Here is a 27,917-nt window from a genome sequence, read left to right as displayed (position 1 = left end):
TTCACTCTTGAACTCTGGAGTGGGGGGTCAATCGGAGATAGTAAGGAGACGAAATCTCCAGTACGAGTGACCTTCAGCAATTTAGCATTAAATTTTTATTCTTAATATATTCTTGTCTCATTTACAAAAGTAGATATAAACATAGTGTTTACTTAAAATTCCTTCGTAGTGAAACTACACCCGTGATGTTTCAATGACTTGTACTTTATAAAAATTATTCACGACATTTAATGTACTGATTCCGACAATCCCTTAAAACCTCTGTCTGGGAATAGTAGGCGCGTGGATATTCTTCGGAATTGGTTTGTGGTTATTAGTGAAAGTGTTTGTTGTTTTGAGTGAAAGTGAAATTTGAAACGGTATCTGTAGCAGTGGTTTCAATGATAAAAATTTATGTAGTTCACTAGTAACCTAGAAAATGGCACAGGAACCCGACGACATCAACTTAACAAACCAAGAATTGCAGGTGCTGTCGGAACTTGACAGGTAAACAACATGGCCTCTGATCATCTGCTAGATCAGTAGATTCCTATAAAATATAAATTTATTACATAATGTAAATAATGATATGTATTAATATATCCTTATCTTTACGTATTCTGTCATTATACTTTCATATCAGCTACTAACGGGTCCAAAATCCATGTATTACATATGCAATTGCTGATATTGAACGTATAGAATAAATGTAGATCATCATCGTTTATATCAAATACAATTCCTAATTAAGTGCTAATAAGGTCAGGCCAATAATTCTCTGTTTATTTATTTTCATCTTGGGTGTACATTAGTAGCAGTCAGATAGAACATTAGAAAATTGGTGTTCTTTAATTGATGGGATCTGTCTTGAATTTATTTGCCTGTAGGCCCTAGTTATCAAAATTCATGCTTACAGATTAATATATTTTCTATTCTATTCATTATTTCTAATTGTAATATGTCACATGCGACCGAATGAGAGTTAGGTTAGTAGACTTCAATCAGTAATTTCCATTCAGTTTAAGCCTATGCATATACAGCATATATTTTGGTAGAATGTTTTGTTGGTTGTTAGTGAGAAAATTAGTTGGTTAATCTAATGGAATATGGGTTAATCTGACGAATTGATCCATTTTATGGCGTGAAAATACCAAATTATGAATGCTTATTTCTGCAACAAATTCATGTCAGTAGTAGTAATATTATTATAGTTACTTTTATTATTACACTTCTCGTAATGTACGCTGCAGACTTGTATTACTGGTATATTATGTTAGTTCAAAACTGATTTAAATGACATTATTGTGTAAGCAGGTTTTCCTTAAAAAGTTGTTTCATCGACTTCGTTAAAAAATTTGTGAAGTCTTTATTGATTGCCATGTCTTTAACATTCCATGAAGCAGTATTGTTTTACTGGTATATAAGCTGTAGAGCATCTGAGCATCTGACTCATTATCCCAAGCATGCAGATTTGGTCCCAACTGAGGTCACAGTAGAGTTTTGCTGGGTTATCAAAAATCTTGGCACTTTGTATCATTATTGTGTGCATGTGGTGGCGCACTCGGTGTGAGCTGCAAAATTAAATTAAATTAGGAACCATCAAATAGAATTGCATTTTCGTTGCTGTGACATCACCTCTGATCTAAAAATTGGTGGCTGAGGCTGTACCATTATTAAACTATAAAAGGAATACTGTAAGTATATACCACATTTATGCTTAAATTATCTTAAAGTTCTCAAAATGTTGGATATGTACCGTATAATATTGAACCAATTGAACCATGAAACATTCATGTATATCAACCAGGCTTCACGAGACCTTGTTCCTAGTGATGACATCTTTTTTTTTTGGCAAGTGAATATATGTGAAAGGTAATTTAGTTAGGGTATGAAAAAATAGGAAAGGGGGTATGAAATCCAAAGATTATGTAGTACACATCCAGTACATCGATGTAAGAGACCAGCATTAAGTTTGTGGGAATCCAGTATGAGAGGAAAGTTAAGGAGTTTTCATTGGTGCACACAACTAGCCTTGTTCCCATTGATCTTGACTTAACTTCTGAGGGTTTTTTAGTCATAATCCTGCTGTATTGCTGAAACTTCTGAGGTTATCAGCAAAGATACAATAGATAGGAAGCCTGAGACAGGTATAAGAGAACAACACATGACTCACTGCAACTGCAATACTGTATTTCTAATACAAACCTCTAAAACCCTATTTCACTTAGTTACTGTCTCAATTTGCTTTTTTTTTTTTTTTTTTTTTTTTTTTTTATAAATTTTTTTAAATATTGGAAACTCCCTAGCAGGCACTGGTAGTACAATACACAGTTTTACTGTCTTAAAGTAGGTAGGCCTACAATATTTGTTCACTTCCATGGCTGAATGATCAACATAGTGGCCTTCAATTTGGAAGGTCCTGAGTTTGATTGCTGGCTGGATTTAGCATTTTAACTTTGATTAATTGACCCCATTACATATTAAAAATTTCATTTTGGTTCCGTGTTGACATCACTGAACATGTACAAATGCAAATTTAAAAGCTCCACCAGTCGCATTATAACAAGGCTGTAGACCAGCCTGAGAAGTTCCAACAGGGCCAGCGGAGAACCTCACACGATTTAAGTGTCATATAGGCCTACAGTTGTCAATAGCAAAACCTCAGTATCCAAAAGGTTCAGTGGTTCCTTGTTGAAGTTCACCGCAACATTAAATAAGACTAATCCATGGCAAAGGTGGATGTATATCCTAATTTTAAACGTTTTTATGCATTTTGTTATATGTGACACAATTTGGATTTCACCACATCAAGACCTTGTGTATAAACACATCAAAGAACAATTTTAAGACTTAAGTGATTAGCTTGCCAGAATATATATGATCTTACGACTTGATAGATGATCTTTTTATTCATATTTTAATTTGATGTTTCGTTTCAGATTTTAATGAGTCACACACTAGATTCCCATAGATTTTATGCCACTGTTCTTTTAATATTTTAGTGTTAGTGGTTTAGTACTAATGGGATTAGCTGAAGATGTTCGATAATAGGATGAAACATGTACTAGTACTTGCTGTCAGGCAATAATTTTATCTGAATAGGCCTATATGCTGCATTGAATTGGTAGATCTTTTACATTTGCATTTGTACCTGTTTAATTGACTGCAGGTAATTGGGGAAAGGTCAGGAAGAAGGAGAATAGGTGCAACATATAGTTTCCAAATTGTGTCTCTCGCTGGTATGGGGGCAGACCGCATGGTGCTCTTACGATTTTATAGGACACATTTTTAGAGCCCTGCATGGATGCAGATATCCGCAAAGTTATTGTCTTTGCGGATACAAATTGTATGGCAGTGCGAATAATTTTGCTGATAATTTCTCAATAAAGACGCTTATTAATTTTCACTTAGGTATACTCTTATTTTTGCTTGTGGTTAGGCAACCCTTTACATTGGTATGGGAGAATTGTGATATATAAAGAGCCCTGAGACCTAAAAGCCGTAAATCTAACCTAAGCCTAACTGGCTCCTGCCCGCAATTAATGGAAGGAAGGAAGAAACAAAGGTCAGTACGTCAGTAGTTGTCGCAAGAGAAAATCCCTCATAAACCTGTGACTGTATGATCAGGACTATTGTATTATGTTAACAGATCTATCAGTTTCAGTACCTTGGGTGTAATATACTGTAGTTAAATATTTAAATTATCCACGGATAACCATTTTGTGGATGCGGATAACCATTCGCGGATGCGGGTGCAAATGAAGGAAGTGTGGATGCGGATATTATTTTGTATATCCGCACAGGGCTCTACATATTTCATCCAGGTTAGACTACGGCAGTGCAGCATATGGATCAACAGGGCAAAGCGTCCTTGTGAAACTGAATAGCATCCACCACAGTGGGGTTACGTTGGCAACGGGAGTTTTTCGTACAAGCCCCATTGCTAGCCTGCTCGCTGAATCTGGTGTGCCGCCTTTACACCTGAGGTACCAGCAAATGCTTCTGTCCAATGCTGCAAATTTGCAACAGATACCACTTCACCCGAGGTATCCTTGCGTATTCCACAATGGAAACCATCAGCTGTAGGCTGCTTATCCTCGAGCAATGCACCTGGTTGGAATACGCTTGGATAGCAGTCACAGATTGTTTGATGTACCTTCGGTTCCCTGTCTTGTCAGACAACCAAGTGGGGTACCTCCATGGATAATACGACAACCTGAAATAATCCTGGATCTGCACACTGGCCTAAAGGAAAACACGAACCCCTCTATTTATTGCAGGCTCTTCCTGTCCGTTGTTGGCTGGTATCCAGATTCACTCGTCATTTACACAGATGGTTCGAGGGCAGAAACGAAAGTGGGATGTGCGTTTGTTGTTGACAATGATAGGCTTCTTTTTGCTCTCCCGGAAACCTGTAGTGTGTACACAGCAGAGCTCTATGCTGTCTGTGAAGCTCTGTGGTGCATGCCGTCCGATGAGCACTGGCACTTTCTGCTGTGTACCGACTCTTTGAGCTCGCTACAGTCTATTGATGTTTTCCTCAGCACCCTCTGGTGCAGCGGATCCAGGACCTGCTGGCTCAGTGTTAGGATGCCGGCACCATAATAACGTTTATGTGGCTCCCAAGCCACATGGGTGTAGAGGGGAAATGAGTTGACTGATAAAGCTGCCAAGGAGGCTGTTACATTGCCCCCGTTGCCTTACAAGGTTCCAACAAGTGATATTCGCTCTCAGCTGAGACATTTGATTATGTCGCATTGGGAGATGGAGTGGCAGGCTACTTCACTTCCAAATAAGCTGAGAGCGATAAAAGAAACAACAAAGGTATGGAGGACTTTCCTTCAGGCTTCTTGGAGTGAAGCAGCGGTATTATGTCGTCTTCAGATTGGCCATGGAATAGTAACGCTCCTATTTACTGAAAGGAGACCCCCCTCTGGTGTTTACTTGCAGCGATCACCTTACCATGGTACACGTCCTTACGGAGTGCGTGGACCTGGTCGATCTGCGCTGTAATCTGAAACTCCCGAGTACCATCTCCCTCATCTTGAAAGATAATGAGCAGTTGACAGACCTCGTCGTCCGTTTTATGAGGGATAGTGGCTTATTTTATCGCATATAAACGTATTGTTTCATATTAGTCTTTATATTGTTGTTTACTACATTTTATTAAATTGACTCTGTTTTAGTTTGTGTTTGTCTTATTCTACCATAATCTATCATCTATCATTTTACCAGAAATAAGACATTGCAAATTAGATCCACTGATTGTTTTAAACTCACAATCATTGTTCATTATCATTTGTTTTAAATTCTAGTCAGTAGATACATTTTAAAATTTTAATTATCATATCTTGTCATCCATGGTAAGCCATTAGGAGCCTATGTTCTTAGATGTTGGGCCCCTTTAAACAACACACATCATCATCATCATCTTCCCGATGAAATGAAATGGCATATGGCTTTTAGTGCCGGGAGTGTCTGAGGACAAGTTTGGCTCGCCGGATGCAGGTCTTTTGATTTGACTCCCGTAGGCAACCTGCGCGTTGTGATGAGGATGAAATTATTAAGACGACGACACACACACACCCAGCCACCGTGCCAGCAAAATTAACCAATTATGGTTAAAATTCCCTACCCTGCCGGGAATCAAACCTAGGACCCCTGTGACCAAAGGCCAGCACGCTAACATTTAGCCATGGAGCTGGACATCTTCCTGATATTATGGTCCTATGTTATATGTTAGCCCCTGTTCACTGATAATTTTTTAAATTTTCTTTAACATAGAGCAGCATTGTAATTGTTGACAATTTAAAAGTAGGATGCAACGAGCATTGCAGGGAAGACTACATCGTAACCCTACTGCCTTCTATTGTAACTTGAATAGTCCTCCTTACTTTTGGTGGGGGCTAAATATATGACTGACTTATATAGGCCTACATATGAGACTGCCCTTAAGGTCTAGGAGCCTGTTTCCTTAACAAGTACCTGTGTTGACATTGTTAGCTACTTTGAGTCAATTAATATTCAACTAAGGTTGAAAGAAGAATCCCACCTTCCAGTACTTAATGTTTCTATAGCAAGTTTATGAAAATACAAACATAATCCAGCTTAATGTCTAACTACTTAACTGCAAGTGTAGTGCATATTTCGTTCCTAAAATATGGCACATCTTCAGCTAAAAAATGTAAATGCAAAAATTGACACATATAGTTAAAACACTAATGGTGAGAATAAGGTTGGAGATGATTGTATGTTATGCTAGAACACACAAAAATATGTTGATGTCCAAGTTCGTTATGAAATCTTCGTCCTTGAGTGAGACATGTTTGTATAAAGTGGTCTTCCTTTCCTCAAAAATGCTGGAAGGGTTACTGTTGTTGCTTTATATAAACTTCACATGTCTTGATGCTGAAATTAGAGGACTTAAAATTTAAACATTTTTATACGAGGACCAGGGAAACCTTTGAGAAAACAAGGTTGAAGTCAGTTGATGGCACAAGGAGAGTAAGCACAGCGGACCTGACAACGAGACTCCTTTACAATCCCTTACCAACAAGTTTACTCAAGACCTAACAATTTTGATCCATGCACTCACTTTACCATCAAATTTCACTGCAGCCTGATTGATAGCATGAATGAATCAATAGTTGCATGAACAATATTAGTCCAGAAAAGTAAATTTTACAGTAGAGACATAAAACACTTTATCACCTGAACTGTTAATGCATTTGTATCTTTAATTAATGCAATACAGTACCGGTATTAACATGGAGTACTTTTGTCATAAAAGTCAGAGTGATGTTATTTATTACTATTTTTTGCAATTTTCTTAATTTTATGAACTGGTGTTATTGCTAAATAGAATATTTAAAACAGAAATTTATATAAAGGCATATTATCATATTTATTTCCAAATAAAAGCTTGTTTTATTACTTCTATTTACAGTATCACACCTTATAGTTTAACAAAAAGCTTATTACAAAAGATTATTATTTCAGGAGAATATTACTGAGCTCAGAACATTTTAAGCAAGCCTCGGACCTATGGGAGTAACAGAGTCCCACTCCCATTTGACAGGTGAGGGACTCCTTGGAAACAACTTGGTGAACGAAATGGAATTCGATGGGTAGCTATCAATATTAATGGGACTTATGGAAGAAAGAAAGAAAAACTGGCTGAGTCAGCAAAGAGGATGAATCTGGCTGTGCTAGGAGTAAGTGATATTCGGGTAAGGGGAGATAACGAGGAAGAGATAGGAGATTATAAAGTGTACTTGACAGGTGCTAGAAAGGGAAGGGCAGAGTCTGGGGTAGGGCTCTTTATCAGGAATACCATTGCATGCAACATAGTTTCTGTTAGGCACGTAAATGAGCGAATGATGTGGGTAGATTTGTCAGTTGGAGGAATTAAGACTAGAATTGTGTCGGTGTATTCACCATGTGAGGGTGCAGATGAGGATGAAGTTGACAAGTTTTATGAAGCATTGAGTGACATCGTGGTCAGGGTCAACAGCAAGGATAGAATAGTGCTAATGGGCGATTTCAATGCGAGAGTTGGGAATAGAACTGAAGGATACGAAAGTGTGATTGGTAAATGTGGGAAAGATATGGAAGCTAATGGAAATGGGAAGCATTTGCTGGACTTCTGTGCCAGTATGCGTTTAGCAGTTACGAATACATTCTTCAAGCATAAGGCTATTCACCGCTACACATGGGAGGCTAGGGGTACCAGATCCATAATAGACTATATCTTAACAGACTTCGAATTCAGGAACTCTGTTAGGAATGTATGAGTTTCCTGGGGATTTTTCTATGATACAGACCACTATCTGATATGTAGTGAACCAAGTATCTAGGCCTAGGATAGAGAAAGTGAAATCTGTCTGCAAACGAATAAGGGTAGAAAATCTCCAGGACAAGGAAATTAGACAGAAGTACATGGATATGATTATTGAGAAGTTTCGAACAGTAGACAATAAGCAGATTCATGATATAGAAAGTGAATGGGTGGCATACAGGGATGCTGTAGTAGAAACAGCAAGGGAATGCCTAAGAACAACTGTGTGTAAAGATGGGAAAAGGTGAACATCTTGGTGGAATGATGAAGTGAGAGCAGCTTGTACACGTAAAAAGAAGGCTTATCAGAAATGGCTCCAAACAAGGGCCGAGGCAGACAGGGATTTATACGTAGATGAAAGAAACAGAGCGAAACAAATAGTTATTGAATCCAAAAAGAAGTCGTGGGAAGATATTGGTAATAACGTGGAAAGGCTTGGTCAAGCAGCAGGAAAACCTTTCTGGTATAAAGAATCTTAGGAAGGGAGGGAAAAAGGAAATGAACAGTGTTTTGAGTAATTCAGGTGAATTCATAATAGATCCCAGAGAATCACTGGAGAGGTGGAGGGAATATTTTGAACATCTTCTCAATGTAAAAGGAAATCACGCTGGTGGTGTTGCAAACAGCCAAGCTGATGGGGAGGAGGAAAATGATGTTGGTGAAATTACGCTTGAGGAAGTGGAAAAGATGGTAAATAAACTCCATTGTCATAAAGCAGCAGGAATAGATGAAATTAGACCTGAAATGGTGAATTATAGTGAGAAGGCAGGGATGAAATGTCTTCATAGATTAGTAAGATTAGCATGGATTGTTGGTAAGGTACCTTCAGATTGGACAAAAGCAGTAATTGCACCTATCTATAAGCAAAGGAACAGGAAGGATTGCAACAACTATCGAGGTATCTCATTGATTAGTGTACCAGGTAAAGTATTCACTGGCATCTTGAAAGGGAGGGTGCGATCAGTTGTTGAGAGGAAGTTGGATGAAAACCAGTGTGGTTTCAGACCACAGAGAGGCTGTCAGGATCAGATTTTCAGTATACGCCAGGTAATTGAAAAATGCTACGAGAGGATTGGGCAGTTACAGATCTAGAGAAAGCATATGACAGGGTACCGAGGGAAAAGACTATGGATTTAAAGGTGGATTATTAAAATCAATCAAAGGCATTTATGTTGACTATTGTGCTTCAGTGAGAATTGATGCTAGAATGAGTTCTTGGTTCATGGTACTTACAGGGGTTAGACAAGGCTGTAATCTTTCACCTTTGCTGTTCGTAGTTGACATGGATCATCTGCTGAAAGGTATAAAATGGCAGGGAGGAATTCAGTTAGGTGGAAATGTAGTAAGCAGTCTGGCCGATGCTGACAACTTGGTCTTAATGGCAGATTGTGCCGAAAACCTGCAGTCTAATATCTTGGAACTTGAAAATAGGTGCAAAGAGTATGGTATGAAAATTAGCCTCTCGAAGACTTAATTGATGTCAGTAGGTAAGAAATTCAACAGAATTGAATGTCAGATTGGTGATACGAAGCTAGAACATGTCGATAATTTCAAGTATTTAGGTTGTGTGTTCTCCCAGGATGGTAATATAGTAAGTGAGATTGAATCAAGGTGTCGTAAAGCTAATGCAGTGAGCTCGCAGTTGCGATCAACAGTATTCTGTAAGAAGGAAGTCGGCTCCCAGACGAAACTATCCCTACATCGGTCTGTTTGCTTTACGGGAGCGAAGGCTGGGTTTACTCAGGATATCTTATTCATAAGTTAGAAGTAACAGATATGAATGGCGAATGGAGGAGGATAGGCTACCTAGGAGAATAATGGACTCTGTTATGGAGGGTAAGAGAAGTAGAGGTAGACCAAGACGACGATGGTTAGGCTCAGTTTCTAACGATTTAAAGATAAGAGGTATAGAACTAAATGAGGCCACAACACTAGTTGCAAATCGAGGATTGTGGCGACGTTTAGTAAATTCACAGAGGCTTGCAGACTAAATGCTGAAAGGCATAACAGTCTATAATGATAATATATGTGAATTAATTAATGAATTATCATACATTATCCAAGTATATAAAATGAATACCTTTTTTTTTAAAATCAGACCAATTTGTTTTCGTATGTAGTATGAAATTAACGTTCTTCACCATCACAAAAGTGAAATGGCTTAGCAATGTGGGTTTACAAAACATTATCACATTAGTTCTTCTTCAGCTATGCTTGTTGAGAGCTAATTAGCTACGACCTCGTCAGAGATCTAGTGTTCTTGCGGAATGTAATGCGTTAATATTGTATGTCAAAGTTTCGGTAGACTGAAGAGCCTTACAGTTATTTATAAAAATGTATTAAAAAGTTTTTATAAAGAATATGAAAATGAATGTACAAGCTTACCCATTGAAAAATACAAAAACTCATTTTATTTATGCATCTCTTTTTTTTTCAATCTGCTTTACATCACACTGACACAGATAGGTCTTACGGTGATGATGGGATAGGAGTGGGAAGGAAGCAACAGTGGCCTGATTTAAAGTACAACCCCAGCATTTGCCTATGTGAAACCATGGAAACCAATCTTCAGGGCTGCCGAGAATGGGGTTTGAACCCACTATCTCCCAAATGCAAGCTAATAGCTTCATGACCCAAACCGCACAGTCACTTGCTCTGTATTTATGCATCTACTATATACGAATGCAGTACAGCACTAAATTTAGTTAAAAAATGGACTTGTGTTGTTTATGCAGCTATCATTTCAATGCTTTAATTACTTTTAATTTACCTTTAGTACCATACCACAATCTGTCAAGATCTATTGGTACTGTGCAAGACATAATTTTCAGACTTAAAGGATATAAGTTATAAACTCACCTGTCTTTTCCTCTTATAACATTTCATACTTACTAAATTTATATGGTCTAAATATACACTGATCCTCATTCATCTGATTTTCCACAAGTCATTTCCTTAACAAATACTTGACCTTGGATACTGATTAATGAAACTCTTAAATTGTTGTAGTATAATCCTTTCTGGTAGATTGTTGCCATACAGAAGATCAGCTCATCATTGTCCCTGGTTTCCACTCTCCATCCATCACCAGGCTCCTTTGCTGCATGCTGTTCTTCATCAGGTCTGTCCTTGGGTCTTTCACGTCCATTTATACTTCCCTCCTTCATTGTGGCAGAATTCAATTCATCCAACCCGTATTATTGTTTTTCTCTTTTTTTTAACCTATAACACACACACTCTCTCTCTCTCTCTCTCTCATTAAGAGATGTAACTGGTTTATCTTTGTTCTACCTCTCTTGCACACAAAATTATAAAGAGTACAAGGCAGTATTCTCTTGTTTAAATTTCAAGTCATCCTACGGTGCCTACTTGGGAGTTGGTATAAATAGGCCTACAGCATTAAAATACATTGCTTCTGTCAGTTTCTTTTCCAGTAACTTACCTTCATTTACCAGACTTTTATTTTACCAATCTTCTGAGACCTGTTTCTCTTTCCAGACACACTATTTATTTATTTATTTATTTATTTATTTATTTATTTATTTATTTATTTATTTATTTATATAGGCCCTACATTTTTTTTTTTTTTTTGGCCGGTGGTTTAACATTGCACTAACACAGCAAAGGTTTTCGGTGAGCAAGGGTGGGAAAAGGCTAGGAATGGGACGGCCATGACCTTAATTAAGGTACATCCCCAGCATTTGCCTGGTGAGAAATTGGCAAACAATGGAAAATCATCTTCAGAGCTGCCGACTGTGGGATTTGAATCCTCCATCTCCTGAATCCGATCCAGACATGCTTGAACCGGGTGTATTCCATTGCTATCCCAAAGGTCAAACTACTTTTTATTATTTTGTCTACACCAACAACTTTCCAGACTTTCATCTTTTTAACTTTTGACTTCCTCCTCTGCTGCCATACCACTGAATGTCTTTTTCAGTCTTTTTCCGTCAGTCGGGTATCCTCCTTTGTTTGAATGCTGCATGTTATTACATTTAGTAAGTGATAGAAATATTTATCTCATCTACTTCCTACTTCACCTTTGCAATATGAAAAAGAAGACATCATCATTTTCACTCCGGTTTGTTTTTACACTTCCATAGATCATAAGGTGCAGCAAAGCTAATTCCATGAGCTCACAATTATGAGTTTGTAAGAAACAAGTCAGCTTCAAACCAAACTCTGTTTACATCCATCTGTTTTCAGACTGGCTTTGCTGTCATGGCAGTGAAGTAACATGAAAGTAGTGAGAATAATTGCTGGTGGGAACAATGACAGGAAGGTACGAGGAGACAAATTCTAAGTTGAGGATGAACTCTTTGGATGCTATTGGCTTTACGTCACACCGACACAGATAGGTCTTATGGCGACGATGTGAGAGGAAGGGGCTAGGACTGGGAAGGAAGCGGCCGTGGCCTTTATAAAGGTACAGCCCCAGCATTTACCTGGTGTGAAAAATGGGAAACCACGGAAAACCATCTTCAGAGCTGCTGACAGTGGGGTTTGTACCCACAATCTCCCAAATGAACTCTTTGGATGAAGCTGTACGCATATAACAGCTTTGGTGGTGGGGTCATGTAAGGCAAATGGAGGAGAATAGGCTTCCTAAGAAAGTTATAAGACTCCATTATGGAGGGCAAAAGAAGAAGAGGAAGACCAAGGTGGCAATGGTTTAGACTTTGTTTTTAATGGTTTATTGATGTGAGGTGTGGGACTAAACCAAGCCACAGTGCTAGTTGCAAATATGGGGTTTGTGGAGGTGTTTAATCAAGTTAATTCACAGAGGTCTGCAAACCGAATGCTGAAAGGCATAACAGTCTATATTAAAGATTTATGTATGTATTTATTTATTTTGCTGGTTGGCAATCAAAACGCATAACCTCCCACTCTGTTAGGAGCTCATCATTACTATATTTATTTTACATATGACACTTGTTCAAATTGTCATATGCAATTGTTACCACTTTTCTCACAGTTGTAAGTACCGTTCAAATTTTTTTACATCAGGAGAAAAAGTGACAATGGGCCAAGCTGTTTCATGGTTTAACACCAACATAACAGTGCTCCCTCTGTGGATCCCAAGGTCGCGGTTTCAAACCTGACAGGGGTAATCAGAGTTTTTAAGGGTGGAAGAAAGTCTGTTTGATACGTTGAACAATGTCAGCAAGTAAAAGATATTTGGTGTTTACCCGACAAAATTGATTAAAGCTCATCCACAAGTCACTCAACAGAGATCAGGTCTGTTCTGCCATCTGGTAAAAGGGAATGTCAAAGTTGACGTGCAGTATTATTATTATTATTATTATTATTATTATTATTATTATTATTATTATTATTATTATTATTATTATTATTATTTAATAATAATAATAATCTGTCTGAATTGGTGCAACACTGAACCACTTTGCAAAGAAAAATATAATAAAATGTTACACCAATTAAAATAAATTTTGTATACTGAAAATACACATGATGAGACACATCAGTTTAATCATGACGAATATAAGAACAAGTGTGAGGACTCCTCGAGTTCAAGCGCGCCTCGTCAGGCAGCGCTCGAGTGGGCAAGTTCCACAGTACCGATCAGCTGGTCTTAGGAATGAAGCCAGAGGAAACGTATTACTTAGTAACTGATAAGCATATACACTGTCTTTTAAAAAACAATGAGAGATTCCAATTAAAATACCACGGCGGTGTACAATGGAAAAAATCATACATGGGAATAAGAGCTATGGCCTTCATCACATGTCGCGGAAAGCTCAGGTTACAGATAAATAGCACAAAACTCCCAGTATACTAAGACAAACGCCCGTGAACTGTTTAAAGGTAATGCTCTACTTACCAACTCAACTTGTCAGTTACTGGACTTCCGAAAGCTTGCGTAAAGATTTGGTGGCAAATTAGGGAAAATGTGAGGCACTGCTCCTGGACGTAACTTCTATCTCACACCAGAGATATCCCCTTTTTCACCATTCACTATAAAATTATCTGAGTTTACTATCAAATCATCAGGGATTTGAACATGACAAATTCTGCTATTACGCGTTAACTCAGTATTCATCCGTGGAATAGCTCTGGCCCATTTTTAAAATTGATTTCTATCCTTCCGTGGTGAAAAATATTGCATATCATCAAGTATTCTACCATAGCCTGACTTACAGCCAGGCGCAAAACAGTACAACATGCTGAACTATTACATTAATCAAGCCAAATAAGATACATGCTTGAAGTTCACAACTCGAAGTGAACAGAGTTTAGGAACTGAACGCAAAGAAAATTCAAATTATTCACTTAAATATCTCGCACAATAACGTCTCCCGCACTTTTCTATACCCGTCTTACCGGAACTACCGGAGCATGTGTTGGATATAGTCGCTTGCAGTGCTTGCAGTGGCGGAACCACAAACTATCATGCTATAATGGCTGAGTCCTCACACTTGATTTTATATTCGTCATGGTTTAATATTTAATACTGTTTTTGGCACATATTTCAACATCACATAAATGAAATGGAAAGAAAGATTTTTAGGAAGAAAGTCTTACAAATGGAAGGATTCCAAGGGAGGAAGGAAAAGAAAACAGGCACAAAGTGGACTGAAGACAGGAAAAAGAAACACAGTGAAACAATGAAAGAATACTGGAAAAAAAAGGAAAGAACAACTAAGGAGGAACAATTGAAATTGTAACGTGGTCCTTAGAAGGCCGGAACGCAAGAAGAAGAAGAAGAAGAAATGGTATTTGTAAATATTTTTTATGCCATAAAATTGTGTCCACATTTTTTGGCCAAAGAATATTATGTTAAGTGTCTTTTCTTAAAAAAATATCTCAACATCACAACCTACTCTTTTAAAGCAACACTAAACAATTTACAAAGAAGAGGAACATATCACTCAGTTGTCATGGATATTCATTAAAGAGAATTTAGGAGTACAGCAAATTACCCCTATTTGATTTTCAGTCAGCAGATGGAGATCACAGAAAAATGGATTGCTCCAAGGAAGTGTACTGGCTCCATTGCTATTTAATATCTATACCAATGACCAACCACTCCCTAACAAAGCAAGAAGTTTCAACTATGCAGACGACCTTGCGCTAGTCTGCCAGAGTGCAACTTTTGAAGAGGTAGAACTCGCTCTTGACTGCGCTCTGAAAGAATTAGGCACATATTACAAGGCTAACATCCTAATGCTGAATCCGTCAAAATCTCAGCTTTGTGCTTTCCACCTCAAGAACAGATAGGCATCAAGGAAACTACATGTCTCCTGGAATGGAACCCTCTTGGAACATTCTTTCACCCCAAAGTACCTAAGGGTAACACTGGACCGATCCCTCACTTTCAGAAAACACTGTTTCAACATCAAACAAAGTTTGTGCCAGAAACAATATCCTGAGGAAGCTGAGAGGTACCAACTGGGGTGCAAAGCCATAAGTTCTTTGAACCACTGCATTGGCTCTGTGTTACTCTGCTGCAGAATATGCATCCCCTGTGTGGTATAGATCATCCCATGCCAAGAGTGTGGACTCTGCCCTGAATGAAGCTTGTAGGTTAATCACAGGATGCCTAAAACCTACCGCTGTTGAGAAGCTAGAGGCCAACTGTCTTGCTGGCGTTGCACCTCCAAGTATTCGTCGAGAAGTCACTGGTGATCAAGAACGACTGAAGGTTGAGAACATTGAAGCTCACCCACTGTTTGGTCATCAACAATCTCAATCTAGGCTGAAATCCAGCACACGTTTCCTCCAGACATCAAAGCCCTGGAAAGGACCACCAGATAAGACAAGACTTTCCTTGTGGAAATCTAAGCAGTGAGACTGGATGAAGCCGCGTGAACATCATCCGGCTGGCTATAATGAAGACTGGGGTGTTTGGAGGTCCCTTAACCCAGGCATTGTCAATCGAGAGCGAAATGCCTTTGGAGCCAGTTTGCTCCCCGCTTTCGAGGAATGAGAACAGCTTAGCGAGCAAATAGGGGAAGTGCATGACTCAGTACATACTGCAGGCCAAAGGCGCAAAGGTATACCATATTTTTCTGGACAGGTTAGATTGTGACACAATACGCGTGAATTCATGAGAGGTGACACTAGTGTGTCTCCGTTTTTATCTTCACACCACACGGCGTTCAAATCTAGTTGGTTAATGTTGCATTTACTATGGAAGAGATTTCAGCACAGCGTAGGCCATCGATGCCAACAAGTTTCAAACCTTCTTGGGAAAAAGAGTATTTAATAGTTCAAGAAAATAACACAGCAAAATGTTTAATATGTAATAAAATATGGAATCACATTAAAAAAATATTAGAATAATATAAAGAAGTTTTAATGTCACTATGAGAGTAGGTTTCATGACATTCAGGCATTAGAAAAGGATCTGCAGGTGTTTGCTGTGCCCTTCTCAGTGGATGTGCAAACTGTTAGACCAGAACTGCTGCAAGAACTGATTGACTTACAGTGGGATACTCAAATGTAAGGTTTGCAAACACAAATAGTTTGACTGAATTTTATGTTTGTTTACCATGGGAGAGATTTCATAGAGTGTACACATTTAATGCTCATATTGTAAGTATATTCGGATCAACTTATTTATGTGAACATATGTTTTTATTAATGAAGATTTGTAAATCTAGACAGAGAAGTAGGCTCACCGATGAAAACCTGAAAATAATGTGTTTTGCAACTTGCCAGTATGCAAACGATGGTACCAAACATTGATACAATACTATCTAAACGAGCCCAAGGAGGAGTACAGCAGTTCGTGTGTTTCATTTGTTGTCATAGTCATAAATACCATACAAATATTGAAATGTATGTTAATGAGAGTACAAAGAATGTGTACAAATCACATAAATTGTATTTCTTTTTGGTAAATGTACGGTGTCCCAAGTCTTCAGTTAATCGTGAAAATATATTTATTCAGGACATATTGCACACGGCTGTATATCTCCTTTGTTAATGAATAATTTTCTTGTCCTGTTATACTCCATAATCTGTGTCCTGTCCGTCTCATATGATCCATGCTGCAAATTATTATTATTATTATTATTATTATTATTATTATTATTATTATTATTATTATTATTATTATTATTATAGCTGTTGTTCATATGGTAACATTTCCAAGTGGCAAGTATAATACGGTATCGGTATGCAACCCGCCTCTCCGCTGCTCTCTTGTCACGTGACCAACACCCGTCCCGAGCAGAGCAAGGTACACTGGCTCCCTAGAGCAACTACGTGATGACGTCTGCTTTAACCGATTAAGAACTCGTGTAGGCAGGGCTAAGCCCTCACTTAAGTTATGGGGCTTCACATCAGAGGACAGCAAGTGCGACTGCGGTGAAGAACAAAAAGTGAACCATATGTGCATATGTCCTCTCTGCCCATTTTCATGCTCAGAGCAAGATTTAATGCTTGCTGATGACAGTGCCCTAGGTGTAGCTCAGTTTTGGAAAAACACCATCTAGATGTACAGTAAATTTGATCAGTTTCCTTTGTTTGTTAATTTTTGTAAATAGTTTTATTATTTTATTTTAACTGCAGGTGTGGTTGCTGTAGCACGTCCTAGTTCGTGAAACATGGGCAACGGCTGAGTGGCCTAGAAAGTGGTCCTGAGAGTCGGGATACCAGTTGCTATGGAATGGGAGTGGGCATCTCGGACATATTCCGAGTCGTGGCCCACCTTGTGCTCAGGCGGCTAGGACTATGCAATTCACTGGTGGTCAATAACCCGTTAGAGGAGAGATCCTCACTTGGACTATGTGCAAGTAGGGTAGCATCCTGCTTCATGAATTTACCGAGCTCAGAACATATTAAGCAAGCCTCGGACCTATGGGAGTAACGGAGTCCCACTCCCGTTTGACAGGCGAGGGACTCCTTGAAAACAACTTGGCGAACGAAATGGAATTCGATGGGGGAGCTATCAATATTAATGGGGCTTATGGAAGAAAGAAAGAAAGTAGAACTGGCTGCGTCAGCAAAGAGGATGCATCTGGATGTGCTAGGAGTAAGTGATATTCGGGTAAGGGGATATAATGAGGAAGAGATAGAAGATTATAAAGTGTACTTGATGGGTATTAGAAAGGGAAGGGCAGAGTCTGGGGTAGGGCTCTTTATCAGGAATACCATTGCATGCAACATAGTTTCTGTTAGGCACGTAAATGAGCGAATGATGTGGATAGATTTGTCAGTTGGAGGAATTAAGACTAGAATTGTGTCGGTGTATTCACCATGTGAGGGTGCAGATGAGGATGAAGTTGACAAGTTTTATGAAGCATTGAGTGACATCGTGGTCAAGGTCAACGGCAAGGATAGAATAGTGCTAATGGGCGATTTCAATGCGAGAGTTGGGAATAGAACTGAAGGATACGAAAGTGTGATTGGTAAATGTGGGGAAGGTATGGATGCTAATGGGAATGGGAAGCATTTGCTGGACTTCTGTGCCAGTATGGGTGTAGCTGTTACGAATACATTCTTCAAGCATAAGGCTATTCACCGCTTCACATGGGAGGCTAGGGGTACCAGATCCATAATAGACTATATCTTAACAGACTTCGAATTCAGGAAATCTGTTAGGAATGTACGAGTTTTCCGGGGATTTCTTGATGAATCAGACCACTGTCTGATCTGTAGTGAACTAAGTATCTCTAAGCCTAGGGTAGTGAAAGTGAAATCTGTCTGCAAATGAATAACGGTAGAAAATCTCCAGGACAAGGAAATTAGACAGAAGTACATGGATATAATTAGTGAGAAGTTTCAAACAGTAGACAGTAAGCAGGTTCAGGATATAGAAAGAGAATGGGTGGCATACAGGGATGCTGTCGTAGAAACAGCAAGGGAATGTCTAGGAACAAGTGTGTGTAAAGATCGGAAGCGGCGAACATCTTGGTGGAATGATGAAGTGAGAGCAGCTTGTAAACGTAAAAAGAAGGCTTATCAGAAATGGCTCCAAAGAAGGGCCGAGGTAGACAGGGATTTGTACGTAGATGACAGAAACAGAGAGAAACAAATAGTTATTGAATCCAAAAAGAAGTCATGGGAAGATTTTGGTAATAACCTAATAAGGCTAGGTCAAGCAGCAGGGAAACCTTTCTGGTATAAAGAATCTTAGGAAGGGAGGGGGAAAATGAAATGAACAGAGTTTTCAGTGATTCATGTGAACTCATAATAGATCCCAGGGAATCACTGGAGAGGTGGAGGGAATATTTTGAACATCTTCGCAATGTAAAAGGAAATCATCCTGGTGATGTTGCGAACAGCCAAACTGATGGGGAGGAGGAAAATGATGTTGGTGAAATTACGCTTGAGGAAATGGAAAGGATGGTAAATAAAATCCATTGTCATAAAGCAGCAGGAATAGATGAAATTAGGCCTGAAATGGTGAAGTATAGTGGGAAGGCAGGGATGAATTAGTATACCAGGCAAAGTATTCACTGGCATCTTGGATGGGAGGGTGCGATCGGTCGTTGAGAGGAAGTTGGATGAAAACCAGTGTGGTTTCAGACCACAGAGGCGGTCAGGATCAGATTTTCTGTATGCGCCACATAATTGAAAAATGCTACGAGAGGAATAGGCAGTTGTGTTTATGTTTCGTAGATCTAGAGAAAGCATATGACAGGGTACCGAGGGAAAAGATGTTCGTTGTACTGGGGGACTATGGAATTAAGGGTAGATTATTAAAATCAATCAAAGGCATGTATGTTGACAATTGGGCTTCAGTGAGTATTGATGGTAGAATGAGTTCTTGGTTCAGGGTATATACAGAGGTTAGACAAGGCTGTAATCTCTCATCTTTGCTGATCGTAGTTGACATGGATCATCTGCTGAAAGGTATAAAATGGCAGGGAGGATTCAGTTATTTGGAAATGTAGTAAGCAGTCTGGCCTATGCTGACGACTTGGTCTTAATGGCAGATTGTGCCGAAAGCCTGCAGTTTAATATCCTGGAACTTGAAAATAGGTGCAATGTGTATGGTATGAAAATTAGCCTCTCGAAGACTAAATTTATGTCAGTAGGTAAGAAATTCAACAGAATTGAATATCAGATTAGTGATACGAAGCTAGAACAGGTCGATAATTTCAAGTATTTAGGTTGTGTGTTCTACCAGGATGGTAATATAGTAAGTGAGATTGAATCAAGGTGTCGTAAAGCCAATGCAGTGAGCTCGTTGCGATCAACAGTATTCTTTAAGAAGGAAGTCAGCTCCCAGACGAAACTATCTTTACATCGGTCTGTTTTCAGACCAACTTTGCTTTACGGGATCGAAAGCTGGGTGGACTCAGGATATCTTATTCATAAGTTAGACATGGAGGTAGTAAGAATGATTGCGGGTACAAACAGGTGGGGACAATGGCAGGAGGATACTCAGAATTAGGATATAAAGGCTAATTTGGGACTGAACTCGGTGGATGAAGCTGTATGCACACATCGGCTTCGGTGGTGGGGTCATGTGAGGTGAGTGGAGGAAGAAGGTTACCTAGGAGAATAATGGACTCTGTTATGGAGGGAAAGAGAAGTAGAGGTAGACCAAGACGCCAGTGGTTTGAGCTCGATAGCTGCAGTCACTTAAGTGCGGCCAGTATCCAGTATTCGAGAGACAGTAGGTTCGAACCCCTCTGTCGGCAGCCCTGAAGATGGTTTTCCGTGGTTTCCCATTTTCACACCAGGCAAATGTTGGGGCTGTACCTTAATTAAGGCCACAGCCGCTTCCTTCCCACTCCTAGCCCTTTCCTGTCCCATCGTCACCATAAGACCTATCTGTGTCGGTGCGACGTAAAGCAACTAGCAGAAAAAACCAACAACAACACTAGTTAAAATCGAGGATTGTGGCGACTTTTAGTAAATTCACAGAGGCTTGCAGACTGAACGCTGAAAGGCATAACAGTCTATAATGATTATGTATGTATATGTTAAGTAGTCTTCTGACATGAGTAAATACCCCCAAAATAAAATTTTCAGTATCATTTTCATCATTGTTATCTTTATGACACAATTTCAGTTTTGAACTTATAACTCATTTATTGAAGTAAAAAATTAAACGGTTTTATGGCAAGATTGTTTTATAAGCTGCAAAACTGCAGGGTCGTTAGCTCCTATTCATCATGAAGATAATGAAGATGACTATCAAAATGAGGAGAAAAGCATGAAGAAATATCACTGGAAGAATGAAGCAATTAAACTAAATGTGATAGTCTACAATGTCCAAAGCTCATAAAAGTGATTAACATTACATTGTCTACTGTTAATCAAAATATGTTCTGTCTCTTCCGTTGCCCCTCATTCCGCTTGATGGCATTACTGTTCCAATTATGAAAGCTAATCTGTCAACGATGGGCATAAGGGCTAGTATATATATATAAAATCCCTTTTGTCTGTCATTCACAGTATTATTGAGAAAACGAGAATGTTTTAACTGCTGAAATGTGTACCAGTTATAGTTTCTTATGTCTTCTCCACAAGAAAAATACAATGAACCTCTCATGACCACGAGTTTAGTACTTTTTTTAAAGAAAAATACGTTTCTATCAGCAAAGTTATTGTCACATGATGTGGGTCCACAGCTATATCTACTAGTTCAAACTACGTACATCCTGAGTTTTGTTACCTTCGCAGACATATAGAGAAAACGGGAACATTTGAGAGACTTAAACTGGTACTGGTTATGGGTTACGAGAACAATGCATCAGTGAAATATACTGAATAAAATTAATGAATCATTTTCTCCATTCTGGGGCTTGTCTCCGTCAATAAGTACCAGAAGAGCAGCCTATCTGGTGGCCATAGTAATGCATCAGTTCTGTATGGTCTGACAATATGGTTAGCTGGTTCGAGTCCCTTCTGTTGAAAATAATTTGACCATCAGAATGTTGGCCACCAGGGTAGAGGTGCTGTTGTTATACAATTTCTAATCACTAGAATGCGTGCCAAAAGCCTGGATGAAATTCCAAACCTCTCCGCAGTGTTCATATGTAGTGAGGGTATATGACACTGTTGATGATTCGTTTTGGACAGTTGTATGTAGCTGTCTCAAGAGAATGTAGATCCACAGACGTCAAAGTACAACTCCGAGCTACAGCTGCACTCTATATGGTTTGTAAGAAAATACTATAATAACTGTATTGGTTCCATTGGAATGCCATATGAAACCTGGAAAGTGTAACTTTTATTCATAAGATATATTAATAATCCATTTAGAATTTACAATTACAGTAATTTATAGATAGTAATATTGACTGTCGAGGACCGGCTTATGTACTAGTGAGTTATAAAATTGTTGTTTTCGGTATGTTTTAAAATGAATGGAAGTTATTCAGAGTGCTTAAATACATAACGTTTTCTTTTATATGCCGGCCCCGTGGTGTAGGGGTTGCGTGCATGCCTCTTAACCAGAGGCCCCGGGTTCAATTTCCGGCCAGGTCAGGTATTTTTACCTGGACCTGAGGGCTGGTTCGAGGTCCACTCAGCCTTCGTGATTAGAATTGAGGAGCTGTCTGATGGTGAAATAGCGGCCCCGGTCTAGAAAGCCAAGAATTACGGTCGAGAGGATTCGTTGTGCTGACCACGCGGCACTTCATAATCTGCAGGCCTTCAGGCTGAGCAGCGATTGCTTGGTAGGCCAAGGCCCTTCAAGGGTTGTAGTGCCATGGAGTTTGCTTTGGGTTTTCTTCTTTTATATTGAGTTGAGCCTGTTTTGACCGTGTGATAGAAAACCAATACCAGACAAATACTGGAGCTGTACCTTAATTAAGGCCACGGCCGTTTCCTTCCAACTCCTAGGCATTTCGTATCCCATCGTCGCCATAAGACCTATCTGTGTCAGTGCGACGTAAAGCCACTAGGAAAAAAAGCACAATTTCATTTCAGTAAATGAAATTAAATGGCGTATAGCTTTTAGTGCCGGGAGTGTTCGAGCACTTGTTCGACTCGCCAGATGCAGGTCTTTTGAATTAATGCTCGTAGGCGACCTGCGCGTCGTTATGAGGGTGAAATGATGATGAAGATGACGCATACACCCAGCCCCCGTGCCAGTGAAATTAACCAGTTATGGTTAAAATTCCCGACCCTGCCGGGAATCAAACCCGGGACCCCTGTGACCGAAGGCAGGCACGCTAACCTGTTAGCCATGGAGCCTGACATTTCATTTCAGTGTCTAGATCTTACATTTCTCCTGGCTTTGACTTCCTCCCAGTATTTCTTGACCCCATCAGCCAGAGTGTTCTTTTACTCATCAAGTAGAGTTCCTCCTTTGTGATCCTGTCCTTAAGTTTACGTTCTGGGATACTGATCTGTCTCATGTCCTTTTCACCACCTCAGCCTTGTTGACTTTGGTGTGATGAAATTACATATTCTTTTTGTTAGTTGTTTATCTGGCATCCTTAAAATGTGTCGTAGAATAGCAGTCTTTTCTTCTTAATGCTATTCCTAACATTACTTTCATGGATTCCTATTTTCACACCAGAAAACTGCTGGAGCTGAACCTTAATTAATGTCTTTTCCTATTACATTGTCGCTGAAACCACTGGCAGCCAGGCTAACTAGCTCACACAGTAGATCCTGGTGCTGTGCAGTGGTATTTGAAGCTGCTACTCCAGCCGTGTGTTGGTAGATTTACCAGAACGTAAAATAACTTCTGTGGAGCAAAATTCTGTCACCTCAGTTTCTCCAAAACTGTAATAGTAGTTATTATGATGTAAAACTAATAACAAGTTGGAATTCAAGAGGACAAACTGGGGCAAATATTCATTTATAGGAAGGGGAGTTAGGGATTGGAAGAACTTACCAAAAGAGATGTTCAATAAATTTCCAGTTTCTTTGAAATCATTTAAGAAAAGGCTAGGAAAACGACAGACAGGAAATCTGCCACCTGAGTGACTGCCCTAAATGCAGATCAGTATTGATTGAAAGAATGCTTTCCCAAAGCTTACATGCAATGCACATCAAACTGACAGGCCTGTAATTTTCAGTGTTATGTCTATCACCCTTTCCATTATACACAGGGGCCACTATAGCAACTCTCCATTCATTTGGTATAGCTCCTTCATGCAAACAATAATCAAAAAAGTGCTTCATATATGTTACTATATCCCAAACCATTGTCGTTAGTATATCCCCAGAAATGTAATCAATTCCAGCTGCTTTTCAAGTTTTCAAATTTTGTATCTTATTGTAAATGCCCATGTTATTCTAGGTAAATTTTTATACTTTTTTAGTATTAGTCACCTCCTCTATCTGAACATTATCCTTGTAACCAACAATACATCCTGCGCACTGAATACTTTTGCCTTTTAAAGATCCTCACATATCCACTCCACTTATTCATTAATGATTCCTGGTACGTCCTTCTTGGAACCTGTTTCTGCCTTAAAGTGCCTATACATACCCTTCCATTTTTCACTAAAATGTGTATGAATGCCAGTTATGCTTGCCATTATGTTATCCTTAGCTGACTTCTTTGCTAGATTCAATTCCCTAGTAAGTTCCTTCAATTTCTCCTTACTTCCACAGCCATTTCTAACTGTTTCTTTCTAATCTGCACCTCCTTAGTCTGTTTATTTCTCTGTTATAATATAGGTAGTGGGTTTTTACCATTCCTTACCACCTTTAAAGATACAAACCTGTTTTCACATTCCTCAGCAATTGCTTTAAAACCATCCCAGAGTCTGTTTACATTTTTATTTTTTATTTTCCACCAATCATAGTTACTTTTTAGAAACTCCCTTGTGCGTGTTTTATCAGCTATATGGTACTGCCTAATAGTCCTACTTTTAAGACCTTCATTTCTATCACATTTATTTTTAACTACAACAAAAACAGCTTCGTGATCACTAATGCCATCTATTAATCGAAACCGACTTTCAACTTGTTAGGTCGTGTTACGTACATTTAGTACGTGTTGAAGAGATGTTAAGTACAGAACAAAAATGGCCAACCAGACACCAGTGGGATCTATTACTTCGGTTTCTCTATAGAGCTCATCTGGTTTTACTAGCACCATGTCCAGAATAGTCTTCCTTCTGGTTGGTTCCATCACTTTCTGAATCAGCTGTCCTTCCCATATTAACTTATTTGCCATTTGTTGGCCATGCTTCCTGTCGTTCGCATTACCTTCCCAATTGACATTTGGTAAATTGAGATCCCCCGCTACGATCACATTCCTTTCCACATCGTTTCCCACATTACAAATCGCTAGCAGAAAGAAATAATTTTAAAGTGATTTGTTTGTAAATTTTATTATACAAAGTTTGCTTTTCATTGGGTCAACTCTTCATAAGTTGTTTCAGAGTCAGCAATGAACTGTACAGTATGCTGAGTATTATTTGTGATTGGCAGTGCATTTGAAGTTTGGTGTCTGTAATATTTGATCATTACGGGTCATCATACTTACTGTTGATTCTCTTGACCTCAGGTATCCTACACTACAAGAGCTTTAATGTTTCTTCCATCTTCAATGGTTTGGTTAAAAGTCGGATCAGATGTTGCGAAAGTTACAATCATCACAGTTTCCTCTTATCTAGCTTCAGTTTTTATGGTACTTCTCCACATTTCCATTCTTCCTCTTCTTCTCTTTTCTAATTATTTTCTTCTTTTATAGGGCCTAATTCTGTTCCATTCCAGATTGTTTCTTCTTTTACTGACCTTGATCAAGTCTGTTCATCTTTCTCTCTTGCTCAGTGGTAACTGTATGGAATATGTAAAAGACTATGTCTATGAGAGTCAGGCCCTTTCAATCCTTAACAGACAAGATAAACAGATCGGAATGAGAATAGGAAATGCTTGGTGTCAGTATTAGTGATTAATTTTACCCTCATAAATTATTTTCTTATGAACATCAAAAGGGACAAATTCAGCATATATGTGTATTGTATGTTCTTGCATATGGTGCTTGAACTTGGTCTTAGACAGTCAAATGAAGTGAGTGTTTACCAGAAAAGAATGGAAATAAGTTCGCCATGAATTTTCCTGAAAGACCGTTTGCAAAACACTAAAATCACGTTCAAGACTGGAGTTACTGGCATTGGAAGAGAAATCTGGGTTCAAAAGTGGAGTTGAGCATGTCATGTAGGAAGAATGAATCCCCTGAAATGGACAGGAGTGACAACTGAATGGTGTCCCAGGGGCAGTGAAGCACGGAGCACTCTTTAACCAGACCGATGTCCTGAAATGGGTTGTGGCAACAATTTGGAAGAGGACTACACGTCGCACAGCAATATGGAAGATATGTATTTTAATTTTTTTTTTAAAGAAGGAAGCCATACTTTCAGTTAATGTAACTTGAAGCTTTTCAGTCAGGTTATGTTACATTAACCGAGTTGACACTGCGATGTATGGAATCCTTCTTAACAAAATCACATGTTTTGTTCTTGAAAGAACATAGTCATATTGTATCAAATCACTTTTATTTATAAATTGTTGAAAATTGTTTAGAAATGTAGAAACATTTATGTTATGGGTGTACAATTGTTGTTCGATAGAGGTTCAATTCATAAAGGCAAATTTTTGTTTTTAGTTTCAGGTATATTTTAAATGTGAATGTAAATTATTCAGTTACATGTTTACATAAGCATCTCTTCAGGCTAACACTTTGGGTTTAAAGCAGCATCTTGATGTTGGCACTTTGTTGATGTATGATTTTATTGTAATAATGTTATTTGCTTTACGTCCCACTAACTACTTTTACGGGTTTTTGGAGGCGCCGATGTATGATTTTAATAACAGCCACACATCCTAGTTTTTGTTAAAATTAGTTGTGGTACAATTGTAAATTTTGAAATCCTCTTGTATACTGTACATTATTTTCAGGAGTTTCTGAGTTCAAGTATTTGTTAAGTCTATAGCTAAAGCAGGGATGTTCGGCAGAATGTCATTTTTTTGCTCGGTTGATATTATGAAAGAGTTTTTTGAAGATAAACATGTGTTGACATATTTGGAAATGGTACAGCCTATTTTAGCCCTTGCTGCGTTTTATAAGACAGTGCCTTTTTTTTTTTTTCTTTTAAAGCTATAAATTGATATATATTTATTCACTTTACCCTGCTATTTTGATATGATCCATTTCTCAGAATGTAGTGTAATTATTGTTCTGTTCTAATTTTCTTCTCTCATCTAAGAATGTAATATTGGCTGTCATTGCTGGTAACAGTGAGATATCAGCTGATCACAGTTGATCACAATTTCTCCAACCCTTGTAAATAAAGTGATGTTCACAGAATTTCCATGGCTACCTGAGCCTATTAAATGACTGTTGAATACACTCCCATGACATTAGTGAAACTGTTTTATTCAACAATAAATACTATTTTGTCTGATAGGGGTTTAAATGTGGAGAATTTGAGGGGGGGAAAATCTACTATCTGGTAGGTGTGTGAGTTGGAACACTGATATTTTGAAGAAATGGCTTCTGCTAGTGTGTAATAGATAAAAATGTTCATTGCTGTGTTCTTATATAAGCATTATAATTATTGATATTATTTTAGATTGACTTCTTAAAATTTGAAGTGCCTGTTTTGCATACTTTGCTTGCCTATTTGGACTATTTTAAGTGTCTAAACATCCAGGCTCTAGTAATAATAGTTTGTGGAGAACAGGCATGGGATTTGCAGAGCTTACAAAGTGAGGCACCAGCTGGAAATTATTTTGGAACCTCTGGTGTATATAGATCACCCTCGGGCAACCTAGCGTTAATATAGTTAGAATGTGTTGATTTAAACTAGGGATTTCTAGCATCTTCATTGCAAGTTAATTTTTTTGTTTTCAGTCGTCAGTTTGGTTTCCTGAAGCTCAATGCACCAGAACAAGCCAAGAAGAAAGAATTAGTTCTGAAGGTTTGTGTAATTTTGTTGTGAAGTACAATAGGTCTTCTATAGATGTTGTTTCCAGTTTCTAAAGCCCATTCTCATATACAGGCAGTAAAATATCTGGAACGAATGCTGATCCAAGCTCACAGTGAGAAGGAGCAGGCCAAGCACCTGGAGAAGGATGAAGCTGCTGCTATGAAGGAAATAACCATTGACCCAAAGACATACTGCAAACTGGGTCATTTCCATCTTTTACTTGACAACTATACAGCAGGCGAGTATAATCCACATTTTAATTTGTCCTAAGAAATTCC

General features: G+C 38.6%; 1 protein-coding gene across 1 annotated transcript; it reads left to right on the top strand.

Annotated features, from left to right (window-relative positions):
* Positions 1 to 69: 69 nt before the first annotated feature.
* LOC136879306 (histone demethylase UTY-like) lies at positions 70 to 27,909 on the top strand. The gene is made up of 3 exons (XM_067153126.2): positions 70 to 486; positions 27,564 to 27,630; positions 27,712 to 27,909. Exons 1-3 carry the CDS (start codon positions 419 to 421, stop codon positions 27,907 to 27,909), a joined length of 333 nt encoding a protein of 110 aa, XP_067009227.1. The 5' UTR covers positions 70 to 418.
* Positions 27,910 to 27,917: the final 8 nt, after the last annotated feature.

This window comes from Anabrus simplex, chromosome 8 (assembly GCF_040414725.1).
Source record: "Anabrus simplex isolate iqAnaSimp1 chromosome 8, ASM4041472v1, whole genome shotgun sequence".
NCBI lineage: Eukaryota > Metazoa > Arthropoda > Insecta > Orthoptera > Tettigoniidae > Anabrus > Anabrus simplex.
Note: the sequence above shows the minus strand (reverse complement) of the source record. Positions and strands in the feature narration are given on the sequence as shown.